Source organism: Zalophus californianus, chromosome 1 (assembly GCF_009762305.2).
Source record: "Zalophus californianus isolate mZalCal1 chromosome 1, mZalCal1.pri.v2, whole genome shotgun sequence".
Classification (NCBI taxonomy): domain Eukaryota; kingdom Metazoa; phylum Chordata; class Mammalia; order Carnivora; family Otariidae; genus Zalophus; species Zalophus californianus.
Window position 1 is genome coordinate 91577605 of NC_045595.1, and position 24987 is coordinate 91602591.

Below are 24987 nucleotides of genomic sequence, written 5' to 3' on the forward strand. Positions count from 1 at the left end.
AAGAGGAGGAATGCCATGTTGGAAACTAGAGATGCCCTAGGGTGAGAATAGGGTGCCCTAAGAAGGTGCTCCCCTTTTTAAAAGGCAGGCAAGCTAAGCCTTGTCACTCCTTGGGCAGGGTACAGAGGGTCCCCAGGCATTGAGTCCAGGTGTGGCTTGGTGCCCATTGGGCCACTTCAACCTGAGATCTGGCCATCCTCCTACTCTGGCGGGGCGGGCTATGCTGGCCCACCACATGGCACCCACGTGCACGGAGGTATGCTTCCACGACACCCAGAGCCCCTTCGGGGGGACTCTGTCACCTCTGAAGCTGACAGAAGGAGGCCTCTCTAGTCGTTAGGTTGCACAGCAGTAACGGTGCCCGGCTGTAGCCAGTGAGGGCAGCTGAGCACACGGCGCCACCTGTGACAAGCTGTGTGGTCACCACCCCTGGTGCTCAAGGCAGACGCAGAACCAGAGTTCCCTTGGCTGCTTTAGAAGGCTGTCTTCTTTTTCATTTGGCTCACCTTTTATAAGGGTTCTTGCCCCTGTTCATAACCATTCTTTTTATCTAGTCCCCGAAACCTGGCTCGCCTTGGCAACCTGGTTCCCTAAACTTGCAGTCTCGTGCATTGAGCTGCATTCGTGCTTTTTCTGCCTTACACATCCATATCACTCTGACCAAAGCTATTAGTGTTGAAGAATCATAGCTGAAATGCCGTAGAGCTGGGGCAAGGCTCGGCACACTTGTAACAGAAGAGAAAACTCCGGGCTCTGATGGAGGAAGGAGTAGGAATATTTAGCCATGGAAAGCCTACTCTGTGCCATGAATTGGGAATTTTATTCTGGTAGCTCACTTCGACTCATCCAACCCTGACAACTACCTGGGGGGCAAGCATTAATGGAAGGTTAAGTGACTTACCCTGGTCACACAGCTCCTCAGTGGCAGAGGTGGACGGCACGGTCTCTAAGTCTGGCTCTTGAGCCCCTGCTCCCACCATATTGCAGAGGCTCAAGGTGCCTGGTGATTAGGAGCAGGTGAGGATGGGATGCAGACTAATCCTAGGTGTTCTGGTTGGTGGTTTGTTGGTTCCCCCACCCCTGGTCCCACTGTAGGAGGCAGAAAGGTCAACTGTGTCTAATCCGAGTGTGTGCACATAACTCTACCTGGACCACCCCACATGCATGCCCCTCATGGCGGGATGTGGTCAGCAACTGCAGCTCTGAGGACTTCCTGCCCAGAGAGAGACAGGAAGCCTACAGCAGCTCCCCAGCTGCATTCATCAGAGCCCACCTCTCTTCCCCACGGGCAGGGCAGAGGGTACCAGAGAGAGGCTGGCAGTCTCTGCCCTCCCAGGCCCTCCTCTCAAGCTGACACAAAGTCTGAAGGAGAAATATGTGCAGATGGAATACCTTCTCTAGCCCATCCAGAATGGCAGAGCTGTTCGCTCTGAGAACACTGGGGCACTTGTTTATGTCCCTCCTCTGAGCCTGGAGTGCGTGAATAAGCATGTCAAGGGGAGGTTGGATTTGGGTGAGAGAGATTAGAGGGAAGGCAAGTTGGAGAGAGAAGCTGCCGGATGTGGTGCTGGATGCTTGGATGAAGAGCCTAGAAGCCTGTGGTTCATGTTCAAGGATGGGTGGGTGGGACCGTGGTTCTCCCGTGTCCAAAGAGAGGCAGACAGATGGTGTGTTCTCATGGTTTCTGTGAGCCAGATCTCAGAAGGTGCTTGCTGGCTGACTAGAAATTGCCTGGACAGGATAATCCAGGTAGGGCAGGGTAGGCTTGGGAATCTATCTTAGAAAAGCTCCCGTCGATTCTGCATTTGGGAAATGCTACTGGGTATTTATGGGATTTATCTAATTACACACCTGATAGTGGCTGATGTCTCACTGATTTCTGAGTCGGGTGAAGTGGGGAGGGGTGGGGAGAGAGGAAGAAAAGAGTTTGGTAAGGGGTCAAGGGCTTTCAGGAAGCAACCCTAACATAACCATCTCCGTGTTGCAGGCAACTACCGATACAGTCGCAGAGCTATTCTTAAGCCTTGAGAAAAGCAAAACCAAATAGGGTATGTGCCCAGGGACTGACAAAAGCTATAATTTCCACCTAGGGCAAGAGGACAGAACACTGAGATGACAGAACGGGACTGTGAGCTTGATCCCTGCCAAATGCTTGTAGAGACCAAAGCACGTGGGTCCTGGGCATTTACAACCAAATTCAGTGACCACTGGGAAACACAGAGGATTATTAAGAAAACAAAATGAGGACCTCATCTCATTTACTAGAGTTATACATTTAGTAATTTCAAGAGGAATTGCAGATGTAGTGAGTTTTTATTTTGGCAAAAATATTTGATGATCTCCTAGGGGAAAGCATCTAAAGTGAGTACAGATCTTGTCTTCATACGCAAAGAAAGTGGGTTAGTGACTCTGTCAGCCAGGAAGGAAGTCACTAGCTTTATTCTAACCTTTGTCCAATTCAATCTCCATTCATTTGATTGTTTTTTAAATTCACGAGTCAGGTGCAAGCAAGCCTAGGGATGCTTATCAAGTTTGAAGGTAACAGTTGGAGAGCATAACTAACACCATGTAAAACAATCAAAATTCAGAACTATCCGACAGCTTTGAATGCTAATTTGAAATCTGCAAGATGAAATGTTAGAGGGATAAATCTAGAATCTAGTGTTTAGGCTAAAACGAAAATAAAGCAACACAGAAAGGAGACCTGACTTGCTATTCGTTTGTGTGAAAATGTGTAGGTATTTAGTTTACCACATGCTTAATATGAGTGATACATAGTGGAGTAAAAGGCGAAGCAATGTTATTGATGTAAAACAATAGTAAAAATAATGTCCAGTTTTGAGTACTCACTGTGTTAAACACTTTACCTCTGTTAATTCATTTAAGCCTCATAACTGTCCCATGAGGTAGATTTTACATGTGAAAAAAACAGCCTCAGAGAGGACAGGTAACCTGTCCGGAATCTTGGAGCTAGTGATTTGCAAAACAAGGTTTTAAACTCAGATCTGTCTCACTCTGTGGTCCCCAGATCAGAGGAGGTGATACACAGACATGCTGTCCTCTGTGATAGTAAGAACACATCTACAGTGATGTTCTTGGTTCTGAGGACCCCATTTCAAGAAGAACATTTTTGGCAAAGCAGCCTGCTTGTGGAAAGTGGCAAGTCCTGATCTCTTACCTTAGAAACTTGGAAACACCCGTTCAGTGCGGGAGAAACACGGGCAGGGATCAAGCACGACACCTTTAGGGCAAAGGAAAGGAGAAGATGTTGTTGTGCTTCATGAAGTTAAATGGAACCGTCGAAGGAAAGATCAGAGTAGGCAGACATTTGATTCAGGAGAGAACACCCCCACCCAACTGGAACTGCCCAACACAGAGCCAGGCAGCTTTGTGGGGAGGTAAGCTCTCTGTTCCTGGAAGCATTCAAGCGCAGGCTAGATAGCGATCGGTAAAGGATGTTGTGGAGCCAACTGCTGCTCTAAGTGGGAGATTGGACTAGATTAGACCCAGAAACACATCTCGCTCCAAGATTCCATGCTCAGGCTTCCTAGCTCTGGGTGGGAGATTGGACTAGATTAGCCCAGGAACACATTTTGCTCCAAGATTCCACGCTCAGCCTTCCTAACTCTGGGTAGGAGATGTATTTCAGAACTATAGAGGACCAGCAGCCAGCCCACTGGAAATGACCTTGGGCACCAGGGTGAAGGTCAGGTGGACTTGTTGGAGGAAGAGACAGACTGGATACTTTGGCTGCCTCTTCTGGGGTAACAGGAGCATTAGTAACTGGTCGTGAGTAAATGAGGGCCTATGAGGCACAGAGCGAAGGGCCCCAAGGGCAAAAGGTGGCAGAGTTTTCAGTGGGTGCTTATTAAATGTCAAGGAAATTTAATGAGCAACTCCATGGCTGTTGCCTTTGGGTTGCCAACAAGGCTTTGATGGCCCAGAACCAGCGGGCCTTACCTGGAAAGCCCTTCCTGTGCTGGTCATTGAAACCAAGGAGCAGGGAGATGTTACACTGTTTCCTGAAGTACCTTCCTCAATAGCAAGTAGCCTGTGGCCTACTTTCCTTCTCCTGGAGATACATACGAGGCAATTACTGTGGTTTTAAGAACAAATTTTTTAAAAATATGGTGAAACTTCCAAATACAAGGAAGGAGGAAGATCTTCCTCAGATCCCCTGCTTTTCCACTTAGGCTCATTTCCTCCCTTGGGGCTCCCCTCTTAGATTCTTCCTCACACCCTGGCTGGGCACCCATGACCTCTGCTTCTTCCTGGAAAAAACCAACTCCCTATTGCCCTGATCTTGGCCCTCAGAAGCAGGTAGAACAGACTGTGTCTAGTTTCTACCAAGCTTTCCCGGTAGGTTTACTCCAAGAAATTGCCCATCATGCCAACTGCTTCAACCACCACCCGTGTGCCTCTTCAATCCATAACTCCAGATTTAGACGTCCGGCTCTGTTTCCATTCTGAGCTTTATGATTGACTTCTAGGCGCTTGCATACTTCACCTGTGCGTTCAAAGTGTAAAAACACGTGTGCAGACTTTCCTAACAACGGGGTTTCTTGCCCAAAGTCCGTTACCTGGTTAACAGTACCGCTTTATTCCACACGTCTTGGCATTGATTTGGATTCTTCTCATCCCTCTTTAATTCCCCATATTTAAATGCTCACCAAGTGCTATCAATCCTCCCTTTGAAATTTCTCTCGCCTCTTCTGTTGTTCTTATTGCAGCACACTGGTTGAAGACTCTACCTTGCGCTTTAATTACTGCAACAACCCCATAGCTGTTTTGTCCGCCTCCAGCCCCTTCCCCACGACATCCATGTGAACACGGCAGCCCACCAGCAAAAGGAATTCCCCAGGGCCTTGTTCTTAGTGAGTGCCTCAGATGGAACAGTTGTCAGCTCTGTGTGTCCAATGGCACCGATCTTAATGCCTTCGGTTTCGCAGTCAAGGCCCTCCCGTGCTAGCACATCACTGTTCTGCCACGCTGGTCCCCTCTTCCCGCCACATTGAAGCTGGTCACGCTTTCCTCATTCATGCCATGGTGGGCTTCTCTCTGAGCTTTGTTTTATTTTATTTTTTTTAAGATTTTATTTATTTATCTGACAGAGAGAGAGAGAGAGAGTACAGCAGGGGGAGCAGAAGAGGCAGAGGGAGAACAGGCTCACCAAGCAGGGAGCCCGATATGGGGCTCGATCCCAGGACCCTGGGATCATGACCCGAGCTGAAGGCAGACCCTTAATGACTGAGCCACGCAGGCGCCCCATCTGAGCTTTGTTTTAGATACTCCAGGCTTCTCCCTCCCCAGTGCATGACCACGGGACCTGTCCTTCTTGGATTGTGACCTGGAATGCTGGCATCCATAGCCCTATGCCTTCTCTGGTTTCTGCTGCATTTATAGCTCATTTCCAGGTGTGGGCTCCCGATTCCAGACTCTCCAGCACTGTTCTCCAGGTATTTCAGGTCTTCATCATCAGAAGAACCTAAGAGCTTTGCTTTTCCTATAGCTCCCATAGTCCCTAGAACAGTGTCTTGTCAACATTGAGACAAATGAGGGGTGATCAATGTACTGAGGCAGAGCATTGGATGAAGTCCCTCCCAGGGACTGGATTTTATGTGCCGATCCCTAAACTGCTTCCCTCCTATGCTTAGATATCTGGACCAAATTTAGGTGAGTCACAAAGATGACAAAGTCTGCCTTGGATCCAGAATGGGGCCCGAGGAAGCACAGTTAGCTCTTTCCCATGGCTCTGTCAAACCTGCCGGGACACAAGATATCAGTGACTGAGAACAAGCTAAGTCACTACCTCTCTGGGGCCATAGTGTGGGATTCTAGGAATCCTCAGCCAGCAGGAGGGCATCAGGCTCTTCCTGGCACGCCTGAAGCTTTTCAGCCTGTCTGCTCTCCATGGACCCCCAAGATGTCCGTGGCACTGATTTTGTACTTTCTTGAGTACGCGAGAGGGCTGAAGAGGAGCACTCCATCTTCTCCTTTAGCTCTTAATCCTCCTGTCACCCATCATTTAGAACTGGCCCTTTCCCAGCCTGCTTCTGCTCAGCCCTGAGACCCTGGCACTTGCAAGTAGGTCTAACTGACTTTTTAGAAACACCCCACACATCTGCCAGCATCCCCAGAATTTGTCCCAGATGCTTCCCTTTTGAGAGCCCCATGATGGAGTGATGTAGGGTCTCTAACAATGGCCAAGAGTTTCTTCTCCTTCCAGGAGTGTTCTGTGCCACACAAGAAGGCTCTGGATAGTGGCTAAGTCATTTGTCCCCAGACTTCTATGCCTAAAGCATGCATTGATGGGTAAGATTTGGCTAATTTCCTGGGACTATGGGCTTTTAAGGTTGGAGGCAGTCCGGGCTGCACCCCCTAGCCATAGCATAAATGGGTTTTGAAATCAAAGAACAAACATACCTGCAAATTAGTTAATAGAAATTAGTAAGCTAGAAGATCATAAAATTGAAGATTTTTTTCTCTCTCTCAAGGCACTAGAAATCAGAAGTTTAGATCTGTACACATTACTTTTGTGCCAAAGGTATGTAACATATGTTAAAAATAAGAAACAAAATCAGTTAACTATAAAAATAGCATAAATATATAATATTAACAACAATAATAATGTAAAACACCGTACAGAGCATTATAAAATGCCTTATATTATGAGCTATATTGCATCTGATATTATTATTACTACCACTGATAATATTTTCCCAACACTCATAATCTGAGAACAATTTCTGAGCCCCGTCTCCAAATGTTTGCCTGACTCCGCAGCTGACTTGAATTCCTTGTTCACTGTCTGGTGATTCATTGCACTAAATACCATTTTCCTGATAATTAAAAACTGCTCACTGGCAAGTGGGAGCAGGAACAGGCTGATGCAGGATTTATGCAGAAACACAAAATGAGCCAAAAGACAAATGACCTGTTCTGCCTAGCTAAAGGCATTTTTTTTTCTCATCATCTTCTGGGACTTGAGAAAGCCTAGCGGTAATGCAGGAGAGAGGCCTGGAGAGCGGTGTTATTCCAGGATGAGGTAGATGCCGGGGAGCCGTGATGGGCACGTGCTCGGTCAAATCACTCTCCCGATTTCGACTGCTGGATCCCTGCCCCCAGCCGGAAGAGTTAGGCCAGGACCCTCCCTTTCAGATCCCCATCAGGAGAAAAGCACCAAGTCTGAGCCGTTTGGTAGACTTTTGATTTCAGTTTCCCTTCCTCGATGTGACAATGGTATCTTCAATTTCAGGGAAAACAAGTCCTAATTCCTACTACTGCACAGAAGCAGAACTTCACAGGCATACTGCCTCTCTCTTCCTGGGCTCCTCCATGCAGCCCCCTCAGCTGCTCGTGAAGGGCTTTACTAACAGTCAGGACCCCTGGCCCCAGATCAGCTGTGACATCACGCGTGTGCCTCCCCGCTCCCATTCCTACAAGCCAGCAAGGTAGCAAACCTCTCCGTGCGAGTAAACTGCACCCATCATTGAGTTGTGAACTTGCTCCCACCTTGGTGCACTTGGTTGCCTGTTCCTGGCCTGGAAGAATGCCAGCCCCATCAGGAGATGAGCCGTTGCCCTCTGGGAATAGGTCCTTCCCAGAATGGATGGGGGCTAATATCTGTAAAGCTCATTAACTCAGAATCCTTTCTCCTTCATCCTTATATGTGTCTGTACTTGCAAACCATTCATTACTGCACATTCTAGATTGTTTAATTAGTCTTTGTGGAAGAGTTCCTATAGGACAGCTTAGCATACATCTTTTAAAAGCCCTTGATCTAAAATAACAAGGTAGTTATTTTTAAAGTAACAAATATAACTCTAAGTGGCTGACATCCCCCACTGGCCACACCACCTTGCTTCCTCTTCCTACCTCCCCAAACACTTCCTAGAACCATTTACTGATAATCATCACGAGAGCGTCAGTGTGCGAGCCCTCTGTGTACATCAGGCGCTGTGCTGGGTATGTCACTTGCAATATGTTCTGTAATATCACAGTCACTGTGGGAAGGAGCTGCTAGCTTCGCCACTGGCAGAGGAGAGGCCTGTTCTAAAAGATGCATGTGGCTTTGCTCCATTACGCCAGGCTAGTAAGAGGCTTTGTGATTCTGTCCTCGCCTTTCGACCCCAGCTTCTGGGTCTCAGCCTCCTCTCATCTCCGCACAGCACGGAATTTGGGGAAGTTCACAGGTTGTGACACTGACCTGCTGTCCGCTTGGCATTTTGAGTGGGTCTGTGGTTGCCTTACCTCCTGCCCTCACCCCTTCAGCTCATGCTACCAACTTCCACCTGCCCCATCTGTGTTTCCTCCCTAAAAAGCTCTCTCTGGCCATGGAGGCTCCCTGCTCACCTGCGCAGCAGGCTGATCAGCCCCCACCAAAGGCTTGTGGGAACCTGGGTGGTAATAGCACAGCTCCCTCCATCCAGGGTGGGCCAACTGTGAAGCATGTGCTCACGCACACCAACTCCCACAGCTTCCCTGGGGCGGCTTAAGCCTGCTTCGGTTACCCGCGGTGGGAAGTGGCTTGAGAACACACTTTTTCTAGGCTGACTGCCTTGCCTGATCTTACTTCCCCACTCACCTGTCCCTACTGCTATGGAATCATCTTTCAGATAAGCCACTTGGCTCTCAGAACCTTGTCCCAAGGGTTGCTTCTGGTGGAACCCAAAGTTTGGCTGCCTGGAGATGCTGATCTGACTTCATTAGACACTTTCAGTCTGGTTTCAATGGCTCTTGCTCTTCACTTGTTCTTCATACCAAATGAGAAAGAGTTGAGCCCCATCCCTACTTTCCTTTTAGTCCACTGTTAGCAAAGTAGAACACCTGCCTCTCTCTCTCTTTCTTTCTCCTCCCCCCACATTCCCCAGGGATTAGAACATTGTACGTAAAGGTGAGGATCTCTCTGTTTGCTTTGTCCAAATCTCAGTCGGCAGATGCCAAAGTCAATGTTGTTCTTCCTAAGTTTCCAAGGAGCATTCTAGCATGGTGTTGACCATCCTAAAGCAAACAGCACAGCATGCTAGGAGTGATTTTATTTAGTGACTAGGAATGAACCATCTTTCAGAAAGAGTTGATCTTCTGGGCATGGCACCTGGCTCTCTCTGACTTAAAAAAACGAAAAAGCAAAAACAAAAAAAAAAACAACCCTTCACTTCTTTGCTGTATCTTCATTCTCCCTCTGGATTGGATTCTAGCACTTTGAATCCTTGCCTGAATTATGACCAAAGCAACACGAACTTGGGGGAGCTGTAGAGTCCTCAGATTTTTTTGGATGATAAATGTCAGAACTAGCCTTTGCATATAGGGCTGCAAGTCAGCGAGATGAGGCGCAGTAGGGACAGGAGGTCCCAACCTCAGACTTGGGTCCTGACTGTGGGCGCTCGGCACCTGTGCCTTTGCAGACCTGCCTGCCCTGCTGACCTGACTCTTCCATCGACCAGACAGCAGCAGCGGGCAGGCAAACTGCCTCCCCCTCACAAGGATGCCATGCTGGACCCTGTGGTGTCGCTTTCAAAGTCCTCTCCTGCTCACCACACCACCACTGAGGAAACAGTGTGTAGACTTTGCCTAGTGACACATCTGACATGTTGAAAATTACATTGTGAGTGAATCCATTTGTTTCTTGGGTTCCATTTCCTTTTTTGTCCCCTCTCCTCCACTTTTTGAATGTATGTTTTTTGCAGTGACAATTCTCTATTTTGTCCCCATGCACACCTATTTATCTTGCCATTCTAACCATCAGTGACAAAGTCTATATTCCTTTTTGTATTTCTCATTCACCATTTTATTCGTTTTTCATACTTCTGTGTGTCTGAGGGCATGGACGTTCACTACCATTTTTCTTTCATTCCACCTCATTTTTTTTTTTCTCTGTAGACTTTGCTCTTTATCAGTATTTTCTAAGCTTTTCTCTTCACGTTTTCTCTTCTGGTATTCTGTCTTGACACTTCTAACTTGGGGTTTTTGTAATAGCAATTTCTCCTTCTCTCTTTCTCTCTCTCTCTCTTTTTTTAATCCAGCCTCATCCCTCTTGCAGCCTTGGCCACGGCCGTCAGTTATAACCTTAACGGTGGCCTCCACTCAGAAGAGTTGTCAAGTTGATAAATATTGATATCTACCCTACCATTTTACCACCACTTTTCTGCTAATGCATTTGGTTGGCATCAATCAGTTTCTTTGCCTTCTGTGAGCGCTCATTGTGGGAACTGGTCCCGATCTGTCATTTATAAGTAATCTGCTCCGCATTTCATCAAGAGCTCAGAAAGAGAAGAAAATATAGAGGAGAAGTAGAGGACAGAGAACCAAGCTAGTGTAGCTCAGAGGGAAGGGACATGGGAAGGCCCAGCCAGGCATAAAGAAGCAATCTGGTGTGTAGGGGAGCTAGGGACAACAGCCAGGACTTACTGACCACCGTGTCCTCTTTGGGATGTTAACCCTGCTTGTCTCCTCTAATAAGGCTCCCCAGGGATGAAGATCTACATTGACCCCTTCACTTATGAGGACCCCAACGAAGCTGTCCGGGAGTTTGCCAAGGAGATTGATGTATCTTTTGTGAAAATCGAAGAGGTCATCGGAGCAGGTATGGCTCTCCCCCCTCCCCCTTGTTTCTGTTCTCTTGGTGTCCAAATATCTTCTTACCACCGTGCAAGGTGTTCTCTTTCAGCATAAAAAGTCATCCCATTGAGAAAAGAGCCTCTAACATCTTTCTCCCCAGAAGATGAGTCTGAATCATCTACAATGTGTGTCTAGGGATCTTTTGGGGACCTTCATCATGGTGGCCAAGCTTGACCGGTGTTGGAGAGAGGTCAGCTGTAATTTTGAAAGATTCAGACATAGCTCTGGAAATGGACTACCAAATGCAGATGAAGAGAGAGGTCTAGGGTACACAGTTGAGAAGACTGAAAGAAACAGAAATTTTTAGAAGCTGGACTTAATGTCTCACTCACTGATATTTCCATGGCTCTGGATCAAGATTTCTTCCCAAACTTTCAGTTCTCCTTTTCTTATATACACGCAATTGGAGACAGAACCTGATGAATTGAAGAGGGACCACTGTTTCTGGAAGAAAACCCACCCCTAACTGTATTTCCTACAAAAGATCTATGATATGGACGGTAACCCAAGACAGATTTCACTTCCGAGAAACATGCATGCTCTCATCCATCGTATTGCATTGGAATAGAAACTCAGCCCAACAGAGGACTAGCTGCCTGAGATGTTCTCAGGAGATCCTACCTAAAGACTGACCTAGAATTTTCATCTTTCCTTAACGGATCAGTAGTTGAGTCAATTTGGCAGTGGACCCAGCCTTTTTAATGTGGAAGAGTAAAATATCCCGAAATATCTTCACTTTATAAGCAATCTCTTTATGCCTCCTCTACTGCCTGTTTTGAATCTTCTTAAAACTGTGCTTGCTTTGTGTCCTCTTTCCTTTTATTTTCTTCTACAAAATTCTTTGTCTTTCCTTCTTCTCCAGTTCTTGTTAGCCATTGTTCAAGCTCTCTTCACGCATATGCTGTTGTCTTCCTTTTAGTTTCTACGTTTAGAAGTGCTTTATTCATAGCAATATTTGGAAAGCCATGGAGTTGCCTCTTCCTGTAATGTTTTAACTCGATAAAATATGCTTAAAGTCTTACAGACAGCCACTTCGTATATTATCTTTAGGGGGAAAGTCACTATCCTTCCATTCACTGCATCTTCTTAATGCACAGAGGGGTCACAAAGCCATCTGTGAAATTGGAAGTCACATTTGAAAGCTTGCCCATTAGGCCACCATTTTCATGCTCTGGTTTCTCTCTTAAAGAGCTCCACCCTCATGGCATCTCTGTGGGGGCTGCTGGAACTGCCCCTGTCAAGACACACCTCTCCTCTTCTCACCAGCCCCTCAGGAGTTCCAGCCAGCTGGCCGTAATCTGATCCACATGAGTCTATACGTATTTCCCATTGACTTTCATTAAATATGTTACTGAACCACGACTTTCACTTCTGTGCAGATAATTTTTTCTTCCTCCTTAGATGCTGACATATTTAAAGATCATGCCTTGGAAGGCTGGATACCAGATAAATTGGATTACTCCTAGGGGCTCAGATTTCTCCAGTGAACTTGAAAGAGTGTTGGGGAGGCTTGCTTTCAGTCCTGCACCCTGTTTCCCCACGTTATTAATTGTTGTTATGTCATGTGGTAATGGTGCTAGTGATTTTAATGTTTTTATTTATGTCATGTGCTTCGAGCGATGTGTTCTGGACTGCATTTCACCCCAGGGAGCCCCCATCAGCCCCCTCCCACCTTTGTCAGGGGAAGAGTAAAGAGCCTTCTCACTTTATGACCCTGCCAGGGAGTGACGATTGGGGGTGAGCTCACCAACAGCCAGATGCCTATAAAGGGGCAATCGATGGCGCAGCTCCATCCTTCACTTTCCCTTTTTGTGTAGCCTGGGCCTCTGCTGCCGTGTTGGTGCATCTTGATCAGAGAAGGTCAGTCCTCTCCGAGGCTCACGTGGTAGTGGGGAGGGATCGATACATTTAGCAGTTCATGAGACGTCCAGCAGCACCAGGTAAAGACCCGTGCCTGGTCGCTGCCAATCACCCTCTACCAGACACTCATCTCCTCACGATTCAGAAATTCCAGGGCTAATCCCTGTGGATGTTAATTCACTATGTGTAACTCGATGCAGTTTTAACAGAAGACACTCCTAGCTGGAATCAGTCCCCACTTTTTCTCCTCTCTCCACTCTTGCTTCTCCCACACCCTGCCTCACTGAGACTGACTTCACTTTGTGCTAAAAGAGCTGGTGTGAAGGTCAAGTTAAAAAAAAAAAAGAATTTTGTAAGGTAATGTTTATACAGTGTTACTGGCAATCCTGCTCTTAGCCTCCTGGCTGATCGGGAGCAGGGGGCAAAAACTTAGGGTTGCAGATGGTAACAACACATGAAGAGAAGACTCAGAAGTTAGTCATCCTTTCTTTGCTTGTGTATTCCCTCCTTCCCCCTCACCCTTCAACAAGCTCTTATTGAATACTCCTTGCATGCTGGATGTGGGGTTCCGGAGATGGACAAACAGCAGTCGTCTCCCATGCCCAGAGGTCTGACAATCTTAGCGGGAAATAGGCCAGTCATATGTTCGCTGTTTCACACCATCTGCAACAGGCGTGTGCAATGTTGGGCCAACACGGAGCAGTGCTCAGTTCCTTATTCTGGGAATGGGCAGGGACATCAGGAAGGCTTCACAAAGGAGATAACTTTGGCCTGAGCTTTCAAGGATGAAAACTAGTCGAAAGAGCAAGTTTTTTTGTGAAGCTCATTAGAGAATGAGACAATGACAGAAGAGGAAAATTGCATGATTTAAGGAGAGAAATGAACATGACCTTCTAGCAGCAGGCTGCTGGGGCCAGCTGGTACCAGCTCACAAGAGCCGACTGTGTACATCTCTTTCCAGCCCCATGTTCAGTAACACATGTTGGTAGGGCCACATCAGCCCCACGAAAAGTATTTACACGGCGGGAATTGGCAAATGCTACAAATGGGAGGTGTCTGTTCCTCTGTTTCTTTGCTTTCTGGAGAGCTGGTAGTTGAACACTTACTAGCACACCCCAGCCTTCCAGACTGTGCAAGGTTATTTCAAGAGGATGCAGAGGAACCCACCTATGCCTGCTGAGTGTGGAGCCCGAGGAGTGGGCTGTGATTGTTGCAGGAGGGGTTCCGTTTAGAGTTCAAGAAGATCCTCGTTCATTAAACACTGATCCTGTGCCTGGGACTGTGGTGGGTGCTGGGAAATGCAAGATGCCTAACACTGCCTGCCCTGTAGGGGTGATGGTCTAATACACACGCCGTGCCCGTCCACAAGAGGATGGTGGGCCATTGACTGCTAAGACGAGGGGCCTAGAGAACACATAGGCCTGGAGATGGGGGGAGAGGCTTGAGGGCAGGAGGGAATCCAGGGAAAAGAGATCTTAGGGGCCCATGAGGATATGGAGGCTTTGGATGGACTGACATGCCATGTGGCACATCCTAAGAACAAGGAGGAGAGAAGGCTGACAGGGAGATGTTTCCTGACAGTCAGTATCAAGCATTGAGTCTGGGGAATCAGGCTGAGACCCGGCATTCCAGAGGCTTGGGTATGGATTTTATCCTGTGGAGGATGGTGAGTTTTAGGTAGGCGTCTGAGCAGGCTGGGTGATAGGAATGAGGCTCTGGGGACGCAAATCGGATAGATGGTGTGTCTGGATTGGACTGGAAGGAGGTGATGGAGAAGGATGCGTGGCCTCGGAGGCATGGAGACCAGTTGTGGGGCTTTGCTTGGAAGCGTGGAGAGGGTTTGAGATGGCCGCTGCTGGGATGGAGGTGGTAGGGCAGGCTGTGCTCCAGTAACTAAACGGATCTAAACCGGAATGGATCCAAACATGGTGAATGGAGCTGATGCGGGGGATGTGACACGGAGGTTGTGGCCAGAAATGTGGAGCATGGGATTAAGCCCCTTGAAGGGAGGGAAGGCTGCCAGGCCCCGGGGGTAGGGCTTGGCCGTCATGCATGTGAGTGAAGGCAGTAGAGTCAAGTTTAGGTACTGAGGCTGAAGAGTTGTAACAAGTGCCCAGGTCTTCTCAAGCTGCCTGTCTCTCAACATCACGCTCAAAGTTCCATGAAAGCAAGGCATCCTCAGGGTTTTTGTTAGTCCCACGCCTGGCCTGGTGTGGCACTCAGGGGCTCTATCAAAAGTTTGTTGCTTATGGTTGAAGGAAAGTAGGTCCTTGGCGGGGAGAGTAGAGCAGGGAGGAAAATTTGGGGAACTGGGCAGAGCTTAGGAGAATGGAGAGAACTGAGAGGGAGGTGAAGGGTCCTGATTCACTTGGCGCTCCGGAAGGGGCCAAATGAGATGAAGGCCACTGCCCCCCCACCCCCCGCTGCAGATAATGGACACCACTGGTCTCTTCAAAGAGGGCCATAGGCCCTCTGGAGTCTTTGGAAAGTATCAGCTCTTTGTGACCACAAATCGGACTCACAGGAACCATCTCACAGGTCAACTCCAATTCATGGGTTAATTCTGATCAGTTCGACCCGTAGATTCACCCAGAGCATCAAGCAGGCTGCCATCTATAACTGGGCCCTACGGCATGAATGGCGGTCTGGCTTGTGCAATGTGTAACCTATGTAGCTATATGCAGCAGCCCTGATCATGACTGTCAAGTGCATGAAAATGTAGGTAGAGGTGACACTAGAAGGTGGCTTCCAGAGGAAGATATGGCAATTGTATTTTATTAATAAATCTCCTCCTCTGACTCCAGCAGCTGCCAATTCAGCATTTCTACAGATAACTTTTTATGAGAGAGAGGCAGGCTTATGGGGAGAGGGCTGGGTGAGCTGGGGAGGGGGATCTGTGATGTGCACAGATTGGGAACGGGGCCAGTTCCGTGCCCACCAGTTCTCTTCTTTGAAGAAGACGGGTTTTTTGGGAGTGTTTTGGTAGAAAGGTCACTTGCCAACCTGACTCTCCTGGGCTTATTCAAAGTGAGAGTGGGAGCATGAGGGTGGCCTCAATACTGGACAAGAGTCACAACAGGAAGGGTTTCCAGAAGAGGAAATCAAGTAGATGTCTTAAGGAATTATGATTAAAATAACTGGCATATATTGAACAAGGACATACTTTACAAGCGTTTTCTCACTTCACTCCCTTAATGTGAGGTAGGGTGTGTGTGTGTGTGTGTGTGTGTGTGTGTGTGTGTGTGTGTGTGTGTGTGTGTGTGTTTAAACTGGTGAGGAAATAAACATTCAGAGGACGGCTTGCCAAAGATGGTGCTGTCAGCTGAGTGAATAATAGAGCAAGAATTGAAACATAGACACGGCTGATCTAGGTCTGGTGAATGTAACCCCCACACAGCTACCACTTTGGGTACTGTTCTGGAAAAGAGCAGTTAAGTATACAGGGATGTTACTTCTGATGGTAAACTCTGTCTGGGAGTTTGGAATATGCAAACGTCCTTGCTGGCAATGATGAAACTGTCCTAGAATTCAGTATGCCCATGGGGAGTGGGCAGGCACCCCACATTTCCTGGGGAGGGCAAGTTCTTCTGTCCCCCAGTCCTCCTCTTCTAGTACGATCAGCTATCTACCTTAAGAAGGGTAACAATGAGGACCAAGATATGTAGCATTTTCAGTATGTGCTTGCTTACATTATGAAAACAATGTCATCGACAGGTTGGCAGTTGTCGAATGACCACGAACAGCCATAAGAAAAGAGAAAATCCGTTCACTCTCACCGTGTAGGTATTAAGTATTGTGGACCCCATGGCTATCGAGCAGGTTCCATTTCATCTGCTAACTCCAGTAGCCCGGTAGTGGGGACCTGGGGAGCTCTGCCGAAAAGGAGGAATAGCGCTGTGATCAATAAGGAATGTCTGTCCTGGGTGCGGGGTTAGGAGGTAGCGGACTGCCTGCCATGGTTTTACTATCCCTGGTTTAGCCATAACCTACTTACCTTGCCCAGGCTACTGTGATAAAACTGGCTGGTAATCATACTTTAAAACCTAGTTTAAATTTATTCTTTAAAAGTTCCTTTTCTGGTGGAAGCTTGAATTAGTAACTAGAAGCTCTGCTTTCCTTTTTTTCCCCCAAGGCAGTTTGTGACTTCAAAATGCTGTTGCTAAAAAAGAGAGAGAGAGTGCAATTGTGTGTAGCTTCTCACTGCACATAGCCAACAGTCACCGCTCAAAATACCTGCTGGCAGGTTGGATATTTCATTTTCAAAAATTGAAAACTCTTTCCTTCTGATTTTCTATATAATAGCTGAGGCATTTAATGCTGCCAAACCACTTCTTCTCTCTTCCTCATTTTGTCAAGGAAAGGAGGAAAGAAGAACTGGCGAGGAGCTAAAAACTTGTAGGGGATAATTTCAGGAGCTGTCTGGAGGACAGTCTCGGGAATTGGCTGCATTACCCTCAGCGGACAGCCTGGAGGGTTGTGGTTCTCAAACTTGAGCCAGGCGTCAGAATCCTCTTGGAGGCATATTAAAACTCATGTCACAGGACCCCACCTACTGAGCTTCTGACCCAGAAGGTCCAGCTGGAGCTGGAGAATCTGCATTTTCTAACAAGTTGCCTGGTGTTGCTGTTGGACAGAAACCACACCTTGAGAACCAAGCCTGGCCCCCAGACTGGCCTGAAGCTGGAGAGAAGTCCCAGCCAAAGGGTAGGAGAGGCTCCAAGGTCAGCTGCGAGGATGCATGCCAATCAAAGTCCAGCCAGACCAAAATTAGGCTGGCTACAATCACTGTCAGTGAAGGATCCACGTAGCAAGAATCAACCATAACCTCTACCCAGTCATTTCCTACAAGCATCTATTTTAAATATAATGTTAATGCTTGATTTGTGGAGAATATTTTTAGGTATTATGAATTTTTATCAAAAACTGCAAAATGTATGGCCGTGGTTGGGAGCTCTTATAAAAGGAAGCTCTCTAGAGCTCAGATCATGGGAAATCAAAGCATCACAGACAGCGAGCTCTAGCCCAAATGACAAGCAAGGTGTCAAGAAGCAAAAATAGTGTCTTGAGAATGGTACATGAACCTGAAGTCAAAGGTCAAGGGGACAGAGTCTCTCAGACTGTAAGCCACCCAAAGCCTTGGTTTTCTGTTACTAACAGTGGCAGTATGCCCATCGACTCCCACTCCCTACGAACTTTGGCGGTGCTAGAGGGCCAGAGCCCCCACACTTCAGCACCTGAGGCTGACCTGGAGATGCCTTCCACGCCCAGATACCTGGCAGCCTGCCTTCCCCACCACCCCCGGCATAAAGCCCTGCTTTGTCTTGGGTCCCATTAGTTTGCAGAAACCTGCTCTTCCTCCTTTTTCTCTTCCAGAGCCCACCTCCCACACGCGCCAACCCCCCTCACGCCCCACCCCCGGCTAGTCTTAAATCACCACCCACAGTGTATAGTTTACAAAGCACCTTCTCCAAGACTCAGCACCCCATTAGGAAGCTCCCCGGTTGTCCATCCTTTCTTTTTATTGTGTAAAGCTGAGAAAGCTGAGCCTAGGGGCAGTGATGTGCCCCGAGTCCGGTGGCCGGGCTGGTGTCCACATGAGCTGCTTCCTCCGCTCCCTGCCCCAGTCCCTCTCCCAGCACTGGGGCCACGTAATGACAGGGTGGAGCACAGACTCCAAGTGAAGACTAAGTGGCTTCCTTGGCGGTGGGTACTTTGAAAACCTCTGGGCTTGGAGAATATGAAGTCTTTTCTTTGCCAGACAGGAAAGGAGCTATTTTTACAGAATCAGTATGAAGCCTGCAGAGCAGATCCCTGAGAGCAGTAACACCATAGTGACTGACTACAAAGCCCGGCTCCCTACCCAAGGAGAGCATGTGTTTTTTCAGTCTTAGGTTCTCAGTTTTAGGTTCTCAGTAAATCGAGGGGAAGGAACAGAGATTTCCCATGGACCCCTTGCTCTACACATACACAGCATCCCCCACCCCCAACAGCAGCCCCACCAGAGAGGTATCTTGGTGGATAAAACTACCTTGACACATCATTATCACCCCCAGTCCATGCTTTACAGGAGGGTCACTCTTGGGGTCGTATACTGTATGGACTGGGACAAATGTATACTTGACAATTGCAGACAGAGTGGTTCCTGTCTGCCCTGAAAATCCTCTCCGGAGAGCCCATTTTTAGTTTATCATTTTTAAAACCAATATGATGCAACCCCCCACAGAAGATACAGCTTTAAGCTCAAGGAGTAGAAGCACTGCACTTGGAAACCAGTCAGCCACAAAGGTTAAACAGTGTAATAACATTTGTCAGTTCGGAAAGTAGTGTGAGCCACACCACTCTAGGTAGAACTTGCCAAAGCCACACCTTCGCTGGTCTCTTCCTTCTTGTGTTCTTTCTTTCCACTCACATCTATATAGCCCACACTCGGAGGCAGCCCATACACAAGCCCTGCTTTCCAAGGGATTCAAAGGTGTAGTGATAAAGCCCAGGTATGCCAGGGCCTTCGGGGGCACCTGGGTGGCTCAGTTGGTTAAGCGTCCAACTCTTGATTTCAGCTCAGGTCATGATTTCAGGGTCCTGGGATCAAGCCCCACATGGGGCTCCACACTCAGCAGGGAGTCTGCTTGAGATTCTCTCTCTCCCTCTGCCCCTCCCCCAACAAGTGCTCTCTCTTTCTTTCTCTCTCTCTCTAATAAATAAAATCTTAAAAAAAAAAAAAAAGAATTCCAGGGCCTTTAGCAGTTCCCTAATCCATCTGAGATACGCTTAGGTGTTTTTTTTGTTGTTGTTGTTTTTAAAGATTTTATTTATTTATTTGACAGAGAGAAACACAGCGAGAGAGGGAACACAAGCAGGGGGAGTGGGAGAGTGAGAAGCAGACTCCTCACTGAGCAGGGAGCCCGATGAGGGGCTCGATCCCAGGACCCTGGGATCATGACCTGAGCTGAAGGCAGATGCCTAATGACTGAGCCACCCAGGCGCCCCGTTAGGCTTGGGTGCTTTAGACCCGTGGTGATCAACCTGGCTGCGCATCAGAACCACCTGGGCAGCCAGGCCCAGCTTCACGGGCCTGTGACCAGTGTCATCACCCTAGGCCCCAGGTTCAGAGGGGCCCACACTTAGTTTAATGCCCTGCTGTCACAGTCTTGAAATCCTGCATAAGTTTTGAACAAGAAGTCCTGCAGTTTCATTTTATACCTGGTCTGACCCACAAATTATGTCGCTGATCCTGCGGGAAGCTGATCCTGCTTCTACTCAGGGTGCACCCAGACAAGCGAATCAGAATTCCTAGAGGTGGGACCCAGACCTCTGTTCTTTGTACAAAGTACACCTGCTCCCCAGGGTTCTGCTGTGGGCGGCCAACTTTGGGAACTACTGGCATAGAAGAGAAGTCTTTAACTGGGGCATTCCTGTGTGTGTTGTAGGGGACATCAGATTCACCTGGGGCACTTTCCCCAAATCCACACACTGATGTAGAAATTGATGAAGATTCTGATTCCTAAATATTCTCACCCCACCCGACTCCCAGGTAGGAAGTTTCAATGACTGTGAGATCTATGACCTAGGCCCAGTGTGTTTGCAGTTCCCTACATATGAGTTGCAGTGACAGTGACGGCACGTGAACTGTTAGGACCTGCACAGCTGGGCCATGGTGGTCCCTGGATTGTGACTTCATAGCCACACTGCTGAGCACACCTGCCAAGAGGCAGTATGGCAGGGGGAAAAGGGTGGGGCACCGACAGCAATCCTGGCTCTGACTCGCAGCTGTAGGGTTTAGGGCCTGTTTTCCTTGTGCCCCAGTTTCCTTACTAGTAAAATGAACATTATAACACCCAACTCGCGAGGGTGCTGTGAGGATTAAATAAGATATGCAAAGAACCTAGCACATTGCCTGGCACCTAGTAGATGATCAATAGATATTGGTGTCCTATCTCCTCCAAGAAGAAATATTACTGTGTCTTTCCCTTCAACCACTGTCTTTTTTTTTAAGATTTTATTTATTTATTTGACAGAGAGAGATAGCGAGAGAAGGAACACAAGCAGGGGGAGTGGGAGAGGGGGAAACAGGCTTCCTGCCGAGCAGGGAGCCCGATGCGGGGCTCGATCCCAGGACCCTGGGATCATGACCTGAGCCAAAGGCAGACGCTTAACCGACTGAGCCACTCAGGCGCCCCTCAACCACTGTCTTTTTACTAAAGAAAATGTAACTCATTATTAAAGCAACAAGGAAGAAATACTAACCAATATTCTTCAGTTAGTATACTTATCAAATATGCAATCTATATTCATTCAGCTCATGGTTCCTGAATACTTGCTAGGTCAAGGTGTCAGAAGGATGGATTTTATATACACACACACAGATTATAGAGCTTGTATGCATGTATACGAATATACACACACACATGTACACACATACTATACACACACGTATATGACAGGCCCCTGTTGTGCAGTACTTTTAAAAAAAATGTACTCAGTTGAACAACAAAAGTAATGCTTATTGTAACAATTCAAACAATATAAAAGAAATTAGATTAAGTTGACTGACTTTACTTCCCCACTCCTATACCCACTCTTGTAGAGCAACCATATTTAAAAAGAATTTGAAGTTATAAATAAATTTTACGTGGACTTTTCCCATTGTTTTTCTTTTGCATCCATGCACACACACACTCCATTTGGGTACATACGGTGTTCACATTCCGTAGCTTTCTTTCCTCTTCTTCTTCATTGAACAATACAATGCGGACATCTTTTGAAGTCCAGACGCATGACTCATCTACTAGTTTTCAGTAGCTCATGGCATTCCACAGGATGGATGTGTCATTTTCCAGCCATTCCCCTGGCTTTGGGCATACAGTGTTTTGCTATAGAAGAAGATGGTGCAGTAACAGTCTTTTAAAAACATTTAAATACTGGTACTTCTACTTTTTTCGGATAGAGCAGGATAGAGTGTCCAGCAGGTTACAACCCAAGAGCAGACAAAGCAGAAGCCAAACAGGTAACAATAAATATGCTCCCCCACCCCTTTGACGGGCGTGCCTACCCCATACCAGGCACCACAGTGGGCCCTGCAAGATAGGAACACGAACGAAACCCCATCTGACTTCAAGCAGTTCAGCAAAGCAGCATTTGGTTCATGTCGAAACCAGTGTCACACATGATCTATGTCCTCAGGTCCACGTTGAGATCATCCTAATGGTGTTTGTGCCAACCTCTACTCTGGCCCTAGCTTCCGACAAATCTCATGGACTCTGGAGCAATTTTGCGTGAAGAGCCCTTTCCTGCAGCTTCCTTCCGATGACTTCTGCAGCAGAAAACAAAGGGAACTCCCAGCCAATCACAGAGGCGATGTTAACTTGCTTTTCTAATTCGGCCAGTCATCGATCTGCTCACAGTTTGCTCCATTTTCTTCCAGCAGCCAAAGGTGAAAGCGAAGGTTCCCCCCAGCAGAAAGCCACGAGGCCCCATCTCCCAACAGGCCTTCGCCACACATGTCAGTGATGCACTTACAAGTAGACATTAAACTGCCTCACATGAAAGAACTGGAAGTTACAAAGCCAAACGAAATCGTAGAACAACTCTTGAAAGCACATTTAACAGGATTCAACAGATTTTGTAAAGCAGCTATGAAATAGTGCCACCAGAATTGTTTTTACTCTGGGTGATGTTCCTGCACAAATGTTGAAATGCTACGGCACCCGCGGAGGTGTGCTGCTCTCATTCCCTCCGAGAAACCACCTTCTGTTCAGCTGCCGGGTGTGCAGGGCGCCGCCAGCCTCCAGCTGCCCTGCCTTCAGCACCTGCCTCAATTTCCCCGCAGAGGCCAGCTCTTCCCAGCAGCCCCAGGCAGCTGGAGCCTGGGCCTTCCTGGCACGGGTGCTCTGTACTCTGGAGCAGCCCACGAGTGGAGAAAATGGGCAGGCCTGCTTCAGCCAGGGCTGCGTGGCGATCTGGAGCTCTCCTTATCCATGCCTGCTTCCACCTTTCTTTTCATAAGGTCAGGTCTGCATCGTGATCTGGGACTCTGGCCAATCCTGCTTCCCCTGCTTGTATCCTGTACGGTGTCCGCTAACTTCCCTTCCTGACTGCTATCTGGGTGACCCGGTAGACGCAGAAGCTTTCGGGGCAGTGTAGGAACATGAACGTTATCCATCTCATTCAGAGCACTAAAGAACCTGAACGTATTCCCTAGCCCCTGGATGTTCTTGCGTCAGGCTCTGCTAAAAATGAATTATGGTCTGCCAAAGTGAAACTGACCGTTTCATTTTAATTATTCAGCTGGTACACAAATGAAAAACCAAACGTGAGGAAAAACAAACTTATATAGACTCTGAAATTCCACTTTAGTTACCCGAACTATTTCGAAAAACTGAGGCAAGGGACGTATTTTAATATAACCTCTGCGTTTGCCATGAACTGATTGGGGCCAGGACACCGTAGTTTCAGTGAGAGAACACTGTCTCCATCTCTGTCACTTTAACCACAGTTCCACTCTGAGCACTATTGTGCCCGCCACTATTGTGCCCTGGTGGTTCCGCAGACTGAGAAGGAAATGGGTAACGATTGCATTCTTGTTGCAGGGGAGTTTGGAGAGGTGTACAAGGGGCGTCTGAAACTTCCGGGCAAGAGGGAGATCTATGTGGCCATCAAGACGCTGAAGGCCGGGTACTCCGAGAAGCAGCGTCGGGACTTCCTGAGCGAGGCCAGCATCATGGGCCAGTTTGACCATCCCAACATCATCCGCCTGGAGGGCGTGGTCACCAAGAGTCGGCCCGTCATGATCATCACAGAGTTCATGGAGAACGGCGCTTTGGATTCTTTCCTCAGGGTAAGAGTGGCTCGGGGGCGTGGGTGACGTTAGCAGTATGGGATGGATGCTGGGGAGGAGTGTCTGCATGAGGCTAACCTGCCACTTAGGAATTGCCCAATGAAATGTGGGTGGGCATTGGAAATGGTAGCGAGGTTGACAGATTTGTTTCTGAAAGGATAGAACACAGAGGAGCCTGTGGACCCCTCGGTAGGAGGACAGCATGGAGTGGGGCCTCGATAAATGCTCGTTGGATGAATACGAATGACAGAGGCGGGTGACGAATGGCCATCAGCACCTGCATGAATCACGGAGATTGAGGAGACTCTCAGCGGCTACGCTGCCCTGTGTGATTCCTGCAGACGCCAGTGGCCATCGCTGTCTTTCCCCAGGACAGCCCGCCCAGCCTGCTCCCTGCATTTGCAGCTCAGAGATAAAACAAGGCCACCCTTTCTGATATCCGGCCCCCCACCCTTGGAGGAGGTGCTCCTGGGCAGGAGAGGAAGAGACAGTGTCACAAGCATTCACAGGTCTTTTCTGTGACTCCACACCAACCTGCGGCAGAGGTGGGGGGAGTGCCTCGAGGCCTATGGCTGGGAGATCTGTAAATGGTCATTGTCAAACATGCTCCCGTGGAACCATGCCGGAACGGCTTGCCTCTCTGTGGGACATCACAGAGTGACTCAGAGCGGGGGTGGGTCATCAAAACCCCATGATGCTGATGTCTGGGGAGTCAGCTGGCAGAGCACAGGCCAGCCAGCAAGTCCTGCCTTGGACCAAAGCCTCAGCTGGGGACTGGGGGGAGGAGGGGGGCCTGAGAGCAGAGGGTGTGCGGGCAGCATCACAATGGGGCAGGGTCTCCTGAGCAAGGACTTCAGGGTAATACCAAGTGGCAGGCTATGCTTGTCACCAAAGCTACCAAACAGTAGCTGTGGCTGCAGATCAAAGGATCATTCAGATACTTGGTCTTGAAATTATTCATGGGGCCACTGCTGTGGTCATGCCCTCTACTGGGTTCTGGGCCTATAGACATGAAAGAGACAGGGCTCTAATGCTAAGTAAGAAATCACCCAAGATTTCAGTGGCTCACCACAATTTATTTTGTTCATGAATCTGCAATCTGGGCTCGTTGGGGACATCTCTGTTCCATGTGGTGTCAGCTGGGGCACTTCAAGATCTGGGGCCTGGAATCATCCAAAGACTCACTCACTCATCTGTCTGGCAGCTGATGCTGGGTATCCGCTGGCCTGTCTCCAGGTGTCTGCATGGGCTTCCTCACAGCAAGCTGGGTCCTAAGAACAAATGTCTCAAGAGAAAAAGGCAGAAGCTGGACCACTTTTGTAACTTAGCTTCAAGTCCCACAGTACCCTTTGACCACTGTGAGGGGCTGCCCAGATTCAAGGGGGGGGAATGGGCCCTCCATTTTGATGGGGGGCAATTACATGATGTGGTCTTACACATAAGCGATGGGAGGTCCTATTGTGCCCATCTTAGAGACTACAACCTGCCACAGCGGTCCCTTCTCTGAGGACCTGAGTGCCCAAAGCGTCCAGCAATCATCTGCCCAGATTCTTTATGTTTCCACGTGTGGTGTGAAGATGTATGGTGAGCCAAGAAGAACTGAAATCTTCCTAGGGGAGCCAGGGAAGTCTTTAAAGAGGAGGGAAAATTATCTGATACTGGAGAATGAGGCACTC

At 48.2% G+C, this 24987-nt stretch overlaps 1 protein-coding gene across 2 annotated transcripts in view; it reads left to right on the forward strand.

Annotated features, from left to right (window-relative positions):
- EPHB1 (EPH receptor B1) overlaps window positions 1-24987 on the forward strand; it is a 426979-nt gene that overhangs the window by 348062 nt on the left and 53930 nt on the right. For both annotated transcript variants that reach the window (XR_003518576.2, XM_027586952.2), the window contains exons 10-11: window positions 10460-10582; window positions 23064-23311. Coding sequence is in view for 1 of the 2 variants with exons in the window: in XM_027586952.2 (XP_027442753.1) it covers window positions 10460-10582; window positions 23064-23311 (371 nt within the window). In the remaining variant the exon portion in view is untranslated. The remainder of the gene's footprint in view (window positions 1-10459; window positions 10583-23063; window positions 23312-24987) is intronic.